A 17088-nucleotide genomic window follows, 5' to 3' on the forward strand; every position below is an offset into this window, starting at 1 on the left:
GTCTGGCGTCAAAACCTTCTCTCGCCATTGATTCGCTACATTGAAGTTAAAGTAGGCGGTTTCCTAGGGAACACGTTTGACAATAGCCAATGAATTTTGAGCAAGGCAGCCATTGGCAGCAACCATAGAGACTAACCGGATGTTGATAGTTTCGGGCTCAGCTAACAGAAAAGCACACAAAGATAAAAAGTGCGTTATTATATTCATATTTAAACTGCTCAACCGCTTTAAAGGTACTTGCAAACGCGTATTTATGGTTTAACTCTCAGTTATCTAGGCAGCCACCAGCGTTAGAACCTCAACACGACAATGTTTAAAGCGAAAATACTCCTAATTGGTCCAAATGAGGTAAGTAATTACACACACACTTGTAACCGTGTAGTATAGCTGTTGGTTCAAAGACGTGTTTAGTGAGAGGAAAAAAAGACAAAATGGCGATTCAGCACTTCAATGTTTACCGTTCTTGTAGTGTTCCTGTCACATTTATTTGATTGTAATACATACCTACTATTTCAGAGTGGGAAAACCGTGCTAGCAAATTTTCTTTCGGACGCAACAGAAAATGTGGGAGGCGAATACAGACCTACACAAGGAGTCAGGTACAAATTACAGGACAATTATTATTACAGCACTTTTTGCTTTTGCTTTGTTGTTCTGCGGCCTTTGACTGTACTGTCTAACTAACTTATAACTATGCCTTTTCGTGCTACTGTCACAATGAAATTTCCCGAATACGGGATGAATAAAGTTATCCAATCCAATCCAATTGTAAATACGACAACAATAAATAAAGTACAAATAATTGAATTCATGCTGACTTGCCAGAATAACAATAACATGATACTCATGTTGCGATAATGTATGTTTTGTGGGGGTTGTTTGAAGGATACTGGAATTTGAATCACAACTGGATGGCTGTGGTGACATGAAATCATGTGAAGTGGAACTATGGGATTGTTCTGGGGACTTCAAGTGGGTTTGATGAAAAAAAAACTAAATTCCACTTCATTTTCGGCATTCAAATGCGTTTAACCATCTCCCTTTGATTCCAGGTTTGAGTCATGCTGGCCCGCGCTCACTAAGGACTGCGGCGGTGTGGTCATCGTTTTTAATCCCGACGTTCCCAGTCACCTGAAAGAAATCGAGACATGGCATTCCATGTTCATCGCCTCACAGGTCTTGCAAGACAGCCAGTGTCTCCTCATTGCGCACCACAAACCTGGCAGCGCAATAGAAGAAGGTCGACTCCCTTTAGGTGATTCTTCTTTAAAAAAGATTTAAACCTTTTTATATGACAAACTACACTTCATCTCTCATTTTTTTATCATAGCCTCGCAGCTAAACAGGCTCACACTTGTACATTCTGAAATGGAGGAAGAACCTGAGGACCTGAGGAGAGCTTTCTGCAGATACTTGGGAAAGGTCGTAAATACACTTTCGGAAAGCCGGGAGCAAGAGGAGATGTCCATCATAACGTAGCAGCAAGACCTTCTAAAATACTTGCCAGGTAGTGCTGTACGATATATAAATACAGTGGTACCTCGACATACGATTTTAATCCGTGCCAGGATTGAGATCGTATGTCGAGCTTTTCGTAACTCGAGCAAACCTTTCCCATTGAAATGAACTAAAAACAAATTAATTCGTTCCAACCCTCTGAAAAAACTGCAAAAACAGGATATTGGATTGGAAAAAATGTTTTATTTCTTCTAATTCGCCATCTATTAACAAAGTAACACATAACTAGTGGTTTAATAGTAATAAAACGTGTTTAATCGAACTAAAATTGGGCGGATTTCGCCGACGGGAGAGAGAGACGTACAGAGGGGCGAGTTGGGGTTTCGTTTCCACGACAACGCACTCGTAATGGAACAAACAAATTGAAATTAACTTGGATTAATATATACAGACACTCAAACATACGTTTAATGTAACTTTACACAAAACTGAAATCTAATTTTATTTTTATTTTTTACCTTTGTTCTGGGCGGGCGAACTGTTTGCCACGCCTCCACCCTCACGTTCGCTATCGATGGGTTGTTTGCTGTTGTATTCCCTTCAAAATATTCCGAAAATGATGCACACAAATGTCCTCACAATAGCATAACGCACGACCACTTGCCAACGAGAAGTAGGCCAAAGCAATATAAAATGGACCCTGACCTTGCAATGCACATTTTGTCCTACAGATGGTGCCCAATTTCATCTCACTTTCTACATTTCTGGATTCCATAATGCAGTAATAATACCACCAATTGATCTACCTATACGTGAGTAATGCCTCCAACAAATTGGAAATAGCAACACATGTAATCCACAGAACACAGACAACACAAATATAGATGCATTATTTATTACAAATATTATCCTAACCTAGTACAGAGGAGTTTTAAAAGTCAAAACTATTGACAAATATTAGATCATCATATATTTTTACATTTGAGCAAAATGTTTTCTGTTGACTGCAATTGTTTACTCTAGATAGTTTTACTACGAGATAAAATATTAAATATTTGTGGCAGTTCAGTGAGCTTTCAGTTAAAAAACAGTGAGTTGGAGGAAAGCTGTCATAATTTTTGCATAATTTTTTAACAAATATATTATGAGATGGTCTGTATCACAATGTGCAGTATTTTTCTTTTAATGTTTTACATTGGTTTAATTCTTTTCTGAATATTCCTTCATGTTCAAATATTTTTCTTTTATGTTAATTTTATATTTTTATTTTCTCTTATTGTATTTTCACGACTATAAGGCGCACTTAAAAGTCTTAAATTTTCTCCAAAATAGACAGAGCGCCTTATAATCCAGTGTCCTTTATATATGGGAAAAAAATTAAAATGTGTCATTCATTGAGGGTGCGCCTTATAGTCGTGAAAATACGGTAATGATTATGGAATTTTATATTTGGTCCTCTTAATGTATTTAGTTTTCTACTGCAGTATTTTGAATTGGATATTCCGTGAACTGCATATTTTCTTGATATAGTTTATTTATACGCTCTGCATGCTGTAATTGATCTAACAATTCCATCCTTTAAAAAGTTTTTTTCTGATAGTTATGCCTTCAAGTTTATGAATGTTTCTTTAGTATTTTATTTAAACGTTTTGTTTCGTATTTAGTTACCTTGTTTGCTTAATAGCTATGTAATTTTGTATCTGTATTTTTTCAAAGCTTAATTTTCCGTAACATTATCCTAAGGCTTACGTAGTTATTCTTGTAAATACACACAAACACACACACACACACACACACACACTCACACACACACACACACACACACACACAAACACACAAACACACACAAGGATCCAGCTTCCGTTGTTGGCCACCCAAACAGTAATTGCGCTCAAAGTCGCTACTTGTTTTCACCCCGATGAGACATTTCCTGTATTTCCTTCCTGTGCGTGAGTAAGCCCCCCCTTACCCCTCACCATTCTTTAAAAGACCTCTTCAGCCAACGTTAACAAGATTTTATTATGGATGCAGTAACATAGGGAGATCATTTTAGTGAAAAATATGTTGCGTACATTCAATCCAGTGGATGAGTGGTTAGTGCGTTGGCCTCACAGTGGAGGATCTGGGTTCAAACCCAGGTCGGTGTACTTGTGTGGAGTTTGCATGTTCTTCCCGGGCCTGTGTGGGTTTTTTCTGGATACTCCGATTTCCTCCCACATTCCAAAAACATGCATGCTAGGCTAAATGGATGCTAAATTGCCCCTAGGTATGAGTGTGAGCGTGAATGGTTGTTTGTCTCTTTGTGCCATGTGATTGACTGGCCACCAATTCAGGGTGTCCCCCGCCTCTGGCCTGAAGTCGGCTGAGATGGGCTCCAGCACCCCCTGAGGATAAAGTGGTTCGGAAAATGAGATGAGAGCGATGAGACATTCAATCCACACAGGCCATATCATTAGCTACCACTTCACTAATAATAGGGAGGTTGAAGTTGTAGGTTTTATTATTAATATATATTTTTTAACCAAACTTATAGTTTTACAAAACGTAATACACGTTGTTACAAACTTTGGAAAAAGATGCAATTTGTTTAACTTTTTTTTAGCAATAGTAGGCAACCATTCGGTCACATTTACGCTAGTAGTTAGTATTATCATCTCACAGTTCTGAGATCGAAGGTTCGAAGCCCGGTGGGTTCCGATCTTTATGGGTGGAGTTTGAGTGCCCGCGTGGGTTATTTATGGGTGTGCCAGTTTCCGCCCACATCCCAAAATTATTCACGACACTAAATTGTCCCTAGGTATGAGTGTGTACGCGAATGGTCGTTTCTCATTCTGTGCTGCATGTATTTGTCTGGAATAGGCTCCAGCACCCCCGCGACCCTTTTGAGAATAAGTGGTATGGAAAATGAAAGAATGAGAAATCTTTGGAGACATTTTTATCAGTCTTTATGAAAACCTTTGAGCTTTGCACCCCCACATTTGGACACATTTGGTACATTCCTTATCCACAGACTTCATTATACATGGTATATAGTACATTTGGAAATAAATTGGGTGCTTTTCAGACCAGTGTTTACAAAACCGAGCATTCCCTTTCCATTCACAATAAAGCAATGATTAAATCGTTACCCCCATAATTAATTTATCGCTTAGAACAGTGGGAAAGTGTCCAGACGTACCTAATGAAACGGGATGTAGGTATCAACGTGTTGTTATTGCAATGAAAAGCACTCTTTCATATTTCCTGCCTTTGCTATTGGGTGTTTAATGACCGGGCGGCATAGCGCATAACTTGATCATCGGTAATCCCACGTTGACTCCGAGCAGCTGTTATAACATCGGGTGCTTCAAAACGTGGGGAAGTCTCGCAAGGAGCGGAACTTAGCCACTGTGAACACAGGCATTTCCACTCAACTGTTCACGGAGCGAGCTAAGTCCTGCGCCTCGTCCAAACTTACCATACGCCGTCCAGTTTGATGATTAAGGTGTAATGTGTTCATCAACGGGCTCGTTAAGATATTCCTCGGGGGAGGGTTTAACATAGCCCTTGGCACGGGGAAAGAAAAACATGCTACTCTGAAGTTGATTGGCTAGCCAGGAGCAGATCCATTTTAAAAACGGCAAAGATTGGGGTGACAAATTCTGCTTTGACACAAGTGCTCTACATTAACCGCGATATTCGAGGGATTACTGTATTCCAGAATTTCATCTTTTCTTTACAAATATCTGACATAAACACAGCAGTGTAGTTGAGGCTAACATAAAACTGCAATAAACATTTAAATCAACAAAAACAAACAATTATCCCGATACACATTAAAACTTTGCACACCCCTAAAATAAAGCATTATTTCCCATACAGTTCTGAACTCGTACAATAGAATTTCCATACATATATTTAAAAATAATCCCCCATATTGTACCAAAAATTGACGCAGCTGAGCGCGTTCCTTCCTCGTCAGGCCTTGCAGGCGTTTCAGTTCAAACCGGTTGGAAATCCCTGGCAATGTGATTTACATGACATGAAAAACCAAATCACTCTGCCAGGAATCCCTCCGACTAAACTTCCCTCCTTGCACGGGTGTCGGGAAAAGTCCATCCGTCGTCCACACCTGATATGACGGGGGAGAAAAAAAAACACAAAATAAACAAGAAAAAAATTGAGGCGGTTTATCCAAGGCTGCAATGAATGCTCATTTGGCAGATCATCTCATCACTCGCCCATTACAGCACACACTTTGAAATGTTGACTCACACACATACACACACACACACACACACACACACACTTACATGCACACACATCCACCCACACACTGACCACACCTCCGCACCTGTACAAGCACAACGACGTTAACTGTGTGAATGGAGGACCTGGTTTGCTAAAGGTTAGTCTCTAAAAAATTCGACCTTTAGAGTTGGCGTACCCTTTAAAAAACTTTAAAAATAAGTCAAACTTATTTCCAGTAATACCTCGTTTATGCCGGTAGATCGGTTCCAAGAACTGCTGCAATTGCTAAATAACTGCCATGTGTTTTTTTTTCTATTTAATATTACAGTGGTACCTCTACATACGAGCAGCTCTACCTATGAGATGCTCGAGATATGAGGAAAATTTTGAGCAGATAATTTGCTCTAGATACGAGAAAAATTTTGAGATGCGAGAAAGCCAGGTGGCCATGACATGAGAGGCTGTTTATCATTGTAGCGCACTTTCTTTTTTTGCAGCATCTCTTTCGTGTATAACAGATATCTACGAGCACTGAATAGTTTCTTTCGCCTACACAGGAAACGCATAACGCGCATGCGCGGGCAAAAAGAGGGCTTTCTGGGTAATGAAGTATACTCGTGCACACAACACCGATAGCCAATGGCACCCTTTCTCAGAATAAAACTTCATTACCCACAATCAATACTTGGGTAGGCTGTTATTCCTTCCTTAGCCTGTTAGCTCCCGCGATCGCTCATTCAAGACTTCTTCTCGTTGGCAAGTGGTCGTGCGTTATCCTATTGTGAGGACATTTGTGTGCATCATTTTCGAGGGATGACTGTACTATTTTCCTGGGATCAATTACATATTTATTATGAATATTTTGTTCTTAAAATGTGAACGTTTAGCAGTTTAAAACCCGAAAAAGTCTAGTAAAATGTTCGTCCGCATCCGTCTTTTGTTTACATTCAAACAGCTGTTTTACGGTGATTATTTCTTGGTGATGGCGCCACCTAACGAACTCTAAAAAATATTTTTCCTTTCTACAGAGCATGGCGCTCACTTCAAAACATTTTTCACCACCCGCTCCATTTTTTACGATTTAATCCTGTCATGAGAGTTTTAATTTTCCCCAAAAATGTGCTTTAGGCAGTCAAAGGGTTATTATATTACAATGTGCTTACAGTCCCACACGGCGACGCAAAAGTCAGGGAACGCTGCATACGATGTCAAAGGTTGCGCATAGCCAGAAGGTCAGACCAGGACAAAAACGGTGGAAGGTCCAAGACCGATCATATGCGCTCTTGGCATGCTGCCATAAAAGTCTTGTGTAGGCTGTCCAAATCACGCGATGATCACAAGAGAAAAGCCTTGCCTTGTTGCCTTCAAAGAGGCAAGAGAGGAGCTGCTGACAAGCTTGAAAGTCTTCAGGCTAGCTCATTAATAAAGTCATACCTCTACTTACGAATGCCTCTAAGTACAAAAGTTTCAGGATACGATTTTTTTTTAAATGCAGTCATTTCAACACTTTTAAAGTACAATAAGTATCTCATTTAAAAAAAAAAATATTGACACACTGTTGCTAATCAATGAGTATACCGTTTTGGCCCGAATATAAGACGACCCCTTCTTTTTCAAGTTTGAAAAAACTTTTTTAAACCGCAAATTAATTTTTTATACAGAAAATAATGACAGTACATCTGAAATATATGATTATAACAATATACAGTCATACCTCTACTTACGAATGCGTCTAGGTACGAAAGTTTCAGGTTACGATTTTTTTTATATGCAAATGAGTGACTCGAGATACGAAAAAGATCCAAGTTACGAAATCCCCCAAAAGTAAATGCATTTCCTTATCCGTTATTTTATTTTGAATTCCCCTTATTAAGCGATTAAAAACTACAAATGCAACGTGGCACATATTTCCACACACACATAGGGCACACGTAAAAGTCTAAAATGTACTATAAAGTGGACGGCTTTCGGCCCTGGTAGAACCGCCATATGGCGGACAAACACGGGTATGACATCTATAACTCCGCGGAGGGAGATATTTCAGCGGCGGGGGCATATTTTCCTATGCTTTATTTATTTTAAGACATTTATAAATTATTTCCTTATCATTTTTGTGTGTTTCCTCATATCTTTCATACAAAATTGGGACAGTTTGACCAATTTTAAAGGGTTGAGTTGGTAGTTGTGTGAGGACCGTGGAACGAATGAGATGATTTACATATAAATTACACATCTCCTTACGAAATTTTGAAGTTACGAAAAAAGTCTTGTAGCGCACACCATCTTAGCACCGTTGCACGAAGGGTGTGACCAATTCATTTTTTTTCCACCGCCGTTTTAAAGAGCAAGTCAGCACTTGTGAAAGTTAACCAAGTCAGGGAGCGCCGTGAATTTATGAGGAACGGCGTGGGGACGCGTCGGAAAGAAAAACGAGTGCGACCGGGTGTCGTTTTCTTCCACGCCGGTCGGTTTATTGGTGAAGAATGAATCATCTTTTGGAAGTCAGCGATAGGCCGAAAAATTCTCCCAGTTTTGCAAACGGTCGTATCCCAGCATAAATGTCCTTTTTGAACAAGGCGCTAACGTCATTTTACAATATTTTAAATTGTTTTATAGGGATAGGCTGAAAAGTTGTGTATGTGGATAGGATTTAGTTTTTTACTCTGGCATGGGTTGGGAATTTCGAATTTATGGCGTCTATCATAGCAATATACAAGAAATGTGTAAGGGCCATACTTTTCCCATTTTGTATGCTGAACTAACGATAATTATAATACTGAAGCGCTGCCTCTAATAAAAAAACCTGTCGACAACCTCTTCCATAAGTTGAAACTGCTTTGCAAAGACTACAAAACTTTCCTAGACTACAAGAAGTTCCGACTTTGTATTGGCCCGAATATAAGACGATCCTGACTATAAGACGACCCCCTCTTTTTCACGACTCTAGTTTGAGAAAATACTTTTTCCAACACCAAATTCAATTTTTATACACAAAATAACGACAGTACATCTGAAATAATTGACAATAACAATATATGAGAGAAAAAAAACATGTTATTTTGCCAAATTCAAATCATGCAAAAAACTGTCTATCCCATCTTAATATCTGAACATTTGAAAATGTAAACTAAAGTGCAATCATATTGCTAAATGAACGGCTTCTGGTTTTTATCTAAATGAACCAATCTACTGTGAGCAAACAACAAAATTGCAATAACTGCATTAACCATCAAAGTGTTCAGAATTCACTTTAAACATATCTGGCACATCTAGAGTTTTTATGGGTATAATGTCTAGACCCCCAAATTTAAGATGACCGATACATTTTCAGTCTTATTTCAATGTAAAAAAACACTGTCTTATATTCGGGCCAATATGGTAAATAGTGTATATACAGATTTTGGTTGCGTCACTGTCTTGGCAAAAGAACTCTGTTGAAAACATTTGTTATGAAGTAGGCCTTTTTTTCCACAAAAAAATGAACATACTGATCAAACAGAACAAAATGCTTTCGGACCACGTCCACTCATTTGCATAAGCGAATTGAATCCGTAAAAAGTTGCCGTGTAATGAGGTGGAAAATTATTCAAATGCGGTCGGAGGTGCCGCCGTTCATAAAATATATATCGTAGCAAGAGTGCAGTCTCAGTCACTTTGGGCGAACAGTAAGATTATATTTGCTTCGTGATAAATTTGCACTACATATTCATCCTGTCAAGCACCAGCAAAATGCTGATCTCGAGAATTCTAAAGTAGGCCAAATTATCTAGAAAAGACGATACAATCCAGGCCTCCACCTCTACATTTACAGGACCATAACAGCCAAGACAAACAGACTCAAGGACAGTTTCTTCCCAAGAGTCATCAACTGAAGTTCTGCACCTAAAAAGACCTAAACAAGACATGTCTTATACTGCTAACCACTTTAGTCACTTTTGTACTTGTGTACTTATGTGACCACTTATCATACCTGTCAACCTCGACCAATTGCTCCCCTTATTAGCGATAAAAACCCGTACAAGTGCGACGCGGCACATATTTACTCACATAGGGTGCACTTAAAAGTCGCAAATTTTTGACCAAAGTGGACGGGGTGCCCAATCAGTAGGCACTAAATTCAAGATTCTGTAGATGTCGCTGTATGAAGCTGACAGTTTGACTGTCTGGGTACATTGCTTGCTGACGCGCTATATAGTGAAATGGGTGGAAATGTGAATATCAAGTTTAAAGCATGACTATTAGCAGTCGACGATGACGTTTTGGTCTGCTACCAGTGACCGAGACCATCCAGATTAGAGCCAAAATGGCGGAACCAAGATCGCTTTTACAAAAAAAATCTACTTTAAAAAAATCCTGCACAAAGTTGTTATACGGCGTACGCCATATGTGTCAAAGTGGCGGCCCGGGGGCCAAATCTGCCCCGCCGCCTCATTTTGTGGCCCGGGAAAGTAAATCATGAGTGCCGACTTTCTGTTTTAGGATCAAAATCAAATGAAGAGTATAGATGTATATTAAATTTCCTGATTTTTCCCCCCTTTTAAATCAATAATTGTCATTTTTAATCCATTTTTTCTGTGTTTTTAGTTCAAAAATCATTTTGTAAAATCTAAAAATATATTTAAAAAAAACTAAAATAAACATTGTTTTAGATCTATAAAAAACTGAATATTCAGGGCTTTTAATCCAGTTATTTTAATCCATTTATAAAAAAAAATCTAAATATTATATCTAAAATGGACCGGCCCACATGAAATCGAGTTGATGTTAAAGCGGCCCGCGAACCAACCCGAGTCTGACACCCTTGGCGTACGCAATGATAATTGAAATGAACAAAAAATGTCTCAAATATGGGAAAAAATATAAGTTGACAGGTATGACTTATTCATTTTGACTACTTATCTATATTATAAATAATAATAAAAAAAATCAATGAATAAGTAGTCAACATAACAAGTAATAGTCAACTATCTATTATGTTGACTACTTATTCATTGATTATTTATTTTTATTATTATTTATCTCTTTGTTTGTTGTTGTTATTTTTGCACTTTGTTGTGAAACTTGAAATCTTATTATACTTGTGTAATGACAATAAAATCATTCAATTCAATGTTTATGGTTTTTTGGGGGGGGCACAAAGAATTTTTCTCCCGCGTTTTTCTTTACATTTTTTTATTTTTTTATTATAAATGATCTCACTCCAGATTTAACAAGCTGGCTATTGTCAAGAGTTATTCCACGAGTCCAAACGGAACATCATGATATCATGATTGAACACAGCTTCCACGGCTTCTTCTCGTCAAAACGTGTCCCAAACGGTCCAATCAGTGTCTTTCTCTTCCCACACGGCATCAAAAGCATTTGAGAACGCTTTAAATGAGCATTATTACAAGGCAGACCATGGTTTTCATTTCCCGGGACCGAAATAATCGCCTTGAGGTTTTGGCTCCGCCGTCCAACGACTTCTGCAGCAACTCGTCACTCGCTAAATTTCTGCTTCCCGGCAGAAGTCAAAAAAACAAAACAATCCTGACTTTATTTCACGCTTAACACATCACTGGGGAACTTTAAAGCCATTTGAAAGCGACCTCTGAGAACTTGGATGAGTTATAGATTTAAAAAAAAGCAAATTATAGCTCAGTGCGCTCGAAAAAATCTTTATAGTTAGGAGAAGTATAAATTAAGCAAAACATGCGTATGCCTTTCATCGTACTGGAGGAAAGCGACATGTCCATGAATGTCGTTAAGAGTGGATACTGTATGCAGAGAGAAAAACTCGGTTGGAAATACAGTGGTACCTCGACATACGAGTGGCCCGACATATGAGAAATTTGAGATACGAGTAAAATTTCGGGCAAATATTTATCTTGAGATACGAGACACATTTTGATATACGAGCAGACAGCGGACGCGAGAGGCTGTTCATAACAACATCATGGCCACTATCTTTCCCGTTGCAACTCCCTCGTGTAATGTCTCTATGAGCACTGGGCGGAGCCTTGCATATTTTCAGTGGTTTTTTTTCCGTTAGTCAGTGCAGAATGGCGGAGCTTGTTCGCTAATACGAGAGGAGTATTTACTACTTCTCGTTGGGAAGTGGTCGTGCGTTATCCTATTGAGAGGACATTTGTGTGCCTCATTTTGGGAATACTTTGAAGGGAAGACAAAAGCAAACAACCCTGGATTGGTTGCATCTGAAAGTCAGGGTGGAGGCGGGGCCAATAGAGCCAACCCGGAAGAAGAAAGGTATCAAAATTTAAAACAAAATTTGAATTAAGTTTAGTGTAAGGTTCGAGTAGACTTATTTTTGAGTGTGTTTGCATCGTAATCCAAGTTCATTTCAATCTGTTTATGTTATGTTACGAGCGCGTTGCTGTGCAAAAAGTATCGCCCCGCCCCTCTGCGAAATCCGTCTAATTTCAGTACTATTAAACACATTTTAGTACTATTAAACCACTAGTTGTGTTACTTTGTTAATAGATGGCGAATTAGAACAAAATTAAATGTTTTTACAATTCAATATCCTGTTTTGGGTGTTTTTTCAGAGGGTTGGAACGAATTAATTTGTTTTTAGTTCATTTCTATGGGGAACGTTGGTTTGAGTTACGAGTAAATCGACATACGAGCTCAGTCCCGGAAACAATTAAGCTCGTATCTCGAGGTACTACTGTAAACAGGAGTCTTTTGAGCGCCGTCCAATCCATCAAGTCGATTTTTGTCAACCCGCATGCACCACGTGCACAATGCTTTAGGCAAATTAACAAGTCTAATACAAAAGGTTCATTGAAGAAGCCTCAATTTAGTGACTGCAACTGCCAATCTTTCACTCTTCTAAAGGCAATTTGAGTTATTTTTACTTGTGTTTTTTTTGGCTAACTTTGTTTCAACTCTGCTGTCACGCGCTGTATTGACTAAGACAGGTGAAATGTGTTTTTCACAGAATCGCTGTCTGGACTGTGTCAGTTTGAGTTTTATTTATTAGGCACTTGCCTCTGAAAAATCCCAGACAATCATTGTGTATGCATCAAAAAATGAGGGTCTATTTTATGATTTTCAGCCAAGATCGTCAAAAGCAGCGCCGAACTCGATCGCTTAATGTTCTCCTGTCACAGCGCTAACTTGTTTCGTTTGATAAAACACCAGAATTCAGATTTATTACTTTTTAACCTGTAGAAAATGAACTATTTCATCCCAGGTTTTATCCTAGATTAGTACGTACTTGATAAACATCCGGCTATTGCCACTCACGTTCACACGAATGAGCAATTTTACAGTTTTGAGTTAAACTAACATTGACAAAATGACAATTATTGATTTAAAAGGAGGAAAATTAGGAAATTTAATATACAGCTATACTCTTCATTTTAATTTGATCCTAAAACAGAAAGTCGCCACTCATCATTTACTTTCCCGGGCCGCACAAAATGATGCGGCGGGCCAGATTTGGCCCCTGGGCCGCCACTTTGACACATGTGCTCCAGGGCAAGGGTGTCAGACTCGGGTTGGTTCGCGGGCCGCTATAACGTCAACTTGATTTCACGTGGGCCGGACCATTTTAGATATAATATTTAGATTTTTTTATAAATGGATTAAAATAAATGGATTAAAAGCCCTGACTATTCCGTTTTTATAGATCAAAAACAATGTTTATTTTAGCTTTTTTTAATACATTTTTAGATTTTACAAAATGATTTTTGAACTAAAAACACAGAAAAATGATTAAAAAATGACAATTATTGTTTTAAACGGGGGGAAATCAGGAAATGTGATATACATCTATACTCTTCATTTGAATTTGATCCTAAAACAGATAGTCGCCACTCATGATTCACTTTCCCGGGCCACACCAAATGATGCGGCGGGCCAGATTTAGCCCCCGGGCCGCCACTTTGACACACCTGGTCTAAAACGTATCTGTCTACCCGTATATTTTTCCAAAACCAAAGACAATCCTCACGAACCAATCACCACCAGGTCATCATGGGGAACAAAATCAATCCTCCAATCAAATTCATTCACACGGACAATCTTTTCAATCCAGAACACCCAAATAAAAACCTACCCAAGTGCGTGGAAAATTACAACCCATCATTTCAGCCATCCCAAAATCAATACAAGGTCGGTGAGGTCACCTGGCTCAAAACGCCAAATGCTTTCATTTCTCTGAAATCCCATTAAAATAGATTATACCTCCGCACTTTCCCACTCAAAAGCCACATTTAAAAGCCCACCCTTTTCTTTTCCGTCTCCCAAAAGTACCCACAAACTCTGCTCACCTTTTCAAAACTTGGGTCGTTCATTTCTCCAACTTGCCCAGATGCAGACGCGAGAAAATCTCCCAAAAAAAGGCAACCCGCACGCACACAAACCCGCGTTGGAGCAACAGAAGCTTTTCCGCGACGTTCCCGACTCCGGCTTTTTTTCGGGGAGGGGTTGCTCCACCTTCCCCCCCCCCTGGGGCTGCTCTTTAAGTCAAAGGGTGTGGACTACTTGCTACACACAAGTTTGTCTGGTAGGCGAAAAAAAAAAAAAAAAAGAGTAAAAACTAAAAACCACACCCACATTAAGCCGCTCGGAGGGAGGAAAACGCGGGGCAGGAAGCTGGATTCCTCTCCAAATAACCGCGGAGGAGTGACGAGGAAACTTTTCAAGGCCTCGCTCGTGTTTACTTTTGGAGACGGTGGGCTAAACACGAGATGGCCACGATAAAAGACATGACTGTGACCGTGTTTGTGCGGGTTAGCCACTCGGCACACACGCATAAACACACTCCTCCGCTAGCATACATCCGGCCGCGTGCGTGCGTGCGTGCGTGGGTGCGCGTGGGTTTTTAAGTCGTCGCCTTCCACTTGATGGCTCGCAGCTGCCGCCACCGCTTTTCCTGTCTGGCCGCTAACGCGCGCCTCATGCTACCGCGCGCTAATCATACAGTATGGCGACATCTGTTAGCCGTTAAACGCACGCGAACGATCCCCGAGCCACATATACGCGAACCCCGCCGGAGACGGAATTTAACTCCGGGCTTCTTCGGTGGTCGCTTTCATCTTTGGGGTCTTAACAATGCATCAAAAGCGTTCTATTCGGCCCCCCAGCCCCGGGGCTAACCGGTTAGCCGTCTATCATCTGAAGGGTATTTTCCAGTCATAATGCATTACTTTGCTTTGTAACTTGACTCGCTACTTGAATTACTGCAGATGGCTAGTGGCTAAAGGGCGCGTTAAGCTAGCTAGCGCTCGTTAAGGACGTTTACGCAGGAGATGCTACGCTTTGCACGGTCATTTTGTTTAAATTTGACCACAATTAAAGTGTATCCGTGGGAAATGTACAGCTTCTGGGGTTACATTTCATTGTTTTTACAGAATTAAGATTGAATTTTGTAGCAAGAGGGTAGTGACAAACCACAGAAGAAGAAGAAAAAAAGTAGCAACCTAACCTCTAGATTTATATTTGGTAACATTACCTTTCAAAATTCAACATTGTGGACTACGATGGTAATATTAGATTAGATTAGAACTTTATTTCATCCCGTAATTGGGAAATTTCTTGGTTGCGGTAGCAAGACAGACAAAAGACACACAAGACAATGTAGACCTAGGTAAATTATATATATATATATTTATATATATTTATATATATATATATATATATATATATATATATATATATATATATATATATATATATATATATATATATATACGACAAAACAACTATAGCGAATTTAAGAAGACATTTTTTCCCCTCACTTCATTCAAAAATTGATGATACTTTTCATTTTAATTCATGGTAAGTCAGTGCCTACTTTTCATTTTTGGTTCTAATCATAAATGTAATTTGATTTATATAGCATTCTTAGCTCATAGCAATCATGCTACATTAATAGAGTCCATTCACTTTTTGCAAACTTTTTTAAAAATATTGACCTCATTTAAATATTGACTGAAGAAAACAACTTTTTTATTTATGTAACCCCAAAAAATGACATAAAATGACCTTTTTCTTCTCGCACAAGGCTTTATATTCAAATGTAATATCCACATTTTCACAATTTTGGCATACTTTTTTTTTCCGACCAAAAACGATAACATTAGTTTATCATCTAGGCCAGTATTTATACTTTTAGTGTCAAATACTTCAAGTTGTTTTTATAAAACCTTGCTTTGCTCTCAAATTCAGGACAAGTATTTTTTTATGAAGTACTTACTGTATTTGAAAAAAATGAATTAGCATTAGCCATTGCTAATTGGGAAATATCAACGCGTGTAAGAATACCTTTAATCAAAGTGAGGTTATCGTTGAATTCATTTTATTCTCAAAAGTTTCTTTAAGTTTCTCAAAAAACGTATTCTATCATAGTTAGCGTTTAAAAAAATAAAATTGCAAAATGTTGCTGTAAACAAGCCGAGTTTCCTATTCCATTATTAGTAAACATGCAATCAGAGTCCCACTGAAAAAAAAACGGAGGTATTTGGAAAATGAGCAATCTGGCCAATGTTTGTCTAATAATGCCTGTTTGTGAACAAATGTTACGTTGCTTGGCAACAATTGGGAGCAACCAAAATCAAAGTTATCCACAAAAGCGCATCTTGGCGGAAATCATGTCCGGCAAATCTCCTTCGGGATGTTTTGAGTTTAGTTTTACTTGAGTTCCAAACATGTTGTTTACTGCATCAAAACGGATGCCAAAATGTAGTATTGACTGAGTATACCAAGTGTTATCTCGCAAAAGAAACATTTTAGAAATCGGGTTAAAAAAAGGTATTTTAAAAGGTTTTAGCCTATAACAATAAACCTGAACAGTTTGATGTTAAACTCAGTCTCAGTTTGCAGCAGGTCCCCACCTTGTGGACTTCCTGTCTGTGGCTCCAGTTTTTTTTAACTAGGTCTGTAATGTCTTCTGTGTCTCTTGCTACTATAACCCAGGAAATTTCCCAAATACGGGATGAAATAAAATTTGAACCTAATCTAAATTAAAATACGCTAAGATAAAATAAGATACGCTAAAATAAAATATGCTAAAATAAGATACGCTAAAATAAGATGAAATAAGATACGCCAAAATAAGATACGCTAAAATAAAATAAAATAAGATACGCCAAAATAAGATAAAATAAGATACGCTAAAATAAGATAAAATAAGATACGCGAAAATAAGATAAAATAAGATACGCTATAATAAGATAAAATAAGATACACTAAAATAAGATACGCTAAAATAAGATAAAATAAGATACGCTAAAATAAGATACGCCAAAATAAGATAAAATAAGATACGCTAAAATAAGATAAAATAAGATACGCCAAAATAAGATAAAATAAGATGCGCTAAAATAAGATAAAATAAGATACGCTAAAATAAGATAAAATAAGATAAAATAAAATACGCTAAAATAAGATAAA

At 38.3% G+C, this 17088-nt stretch overlaps 1 protein-coding gene and 1 long non-coding RNA gene across 16 annotated transcripts in view; one reads left to right on the forward strand and one right to left on the reverse strand.

Annotated features, from left to right (window-relative positions):
• Positions 1-113: 113 nt before the first annotated feature.
• The window catches only part of ift22 (intraflagellar transport 22 homolog (Chlamydomonas)), a 38050-nt gene continuing 21075 nt past the window's right edge, over positions 114-17088 (forward strand). For 11 of the 15 annotated variants that reach the window (XR_013304074.1, XR_013304080.1, XR_013304073.1 and 8 more), the window contains exons 1-6: positions 116-348; positions 517-599; positions 886-972; positions 1053-1255; positions 1331-1507; positions 2190-2270. Coding sequence is in view for 1 of the 15 variants with exons in the window: in XM_077614432.1 (XP_077470558.1) it covers positions 310-348; positions 517-599; positions 886-972; positions 1053-1255; positions 1331-1479 (561 nt within the window). In the remaining 14 variants the exon portion in view is untranslated. Of the gene's footprint in view, positions 349-516; positions 600-885; positions 973-1052; positions 1256-1330; positions 1508-2189; positions 2283-9499; positions 10569-17088 lie in introns of those variants that run through there. The other 4 variants (XR_013304082.1, XR_013304084.1, XM_077614432.1 and 1 more) reach the window with 4 other exon arrangements.
• On the reverse strand, positions 4387-14182 carry LOC144085314 (uncharacterized). Its single transcript, XR_013304086.1, has 2 exons — positions 13965-14182; positions 4387-5569 (listed from the first exon to the last, which is right to left on the reverse strand). It is a non-coding gene; the product is annotated as an uncharacterized LOC144085314 (long non-coding RNA).

Source organism: Stigmatopora argus, chromosome 12 (genome assembly GCF_051989625.1).
Source record: "Stigmatopora argus isolate UIUO_Sarg chromosome 12, RoL_Sarg_1.0, whole genome shotgun sequence".
In the NCBI taxonomy this organism is placed as follows: domain Eukaryota; kingdom Metazoa; phylum Chordata; class Actinopteri; order Syngnathiformes; family Syngnathidae; genus Stigmatopora; species Stigmatopora argus.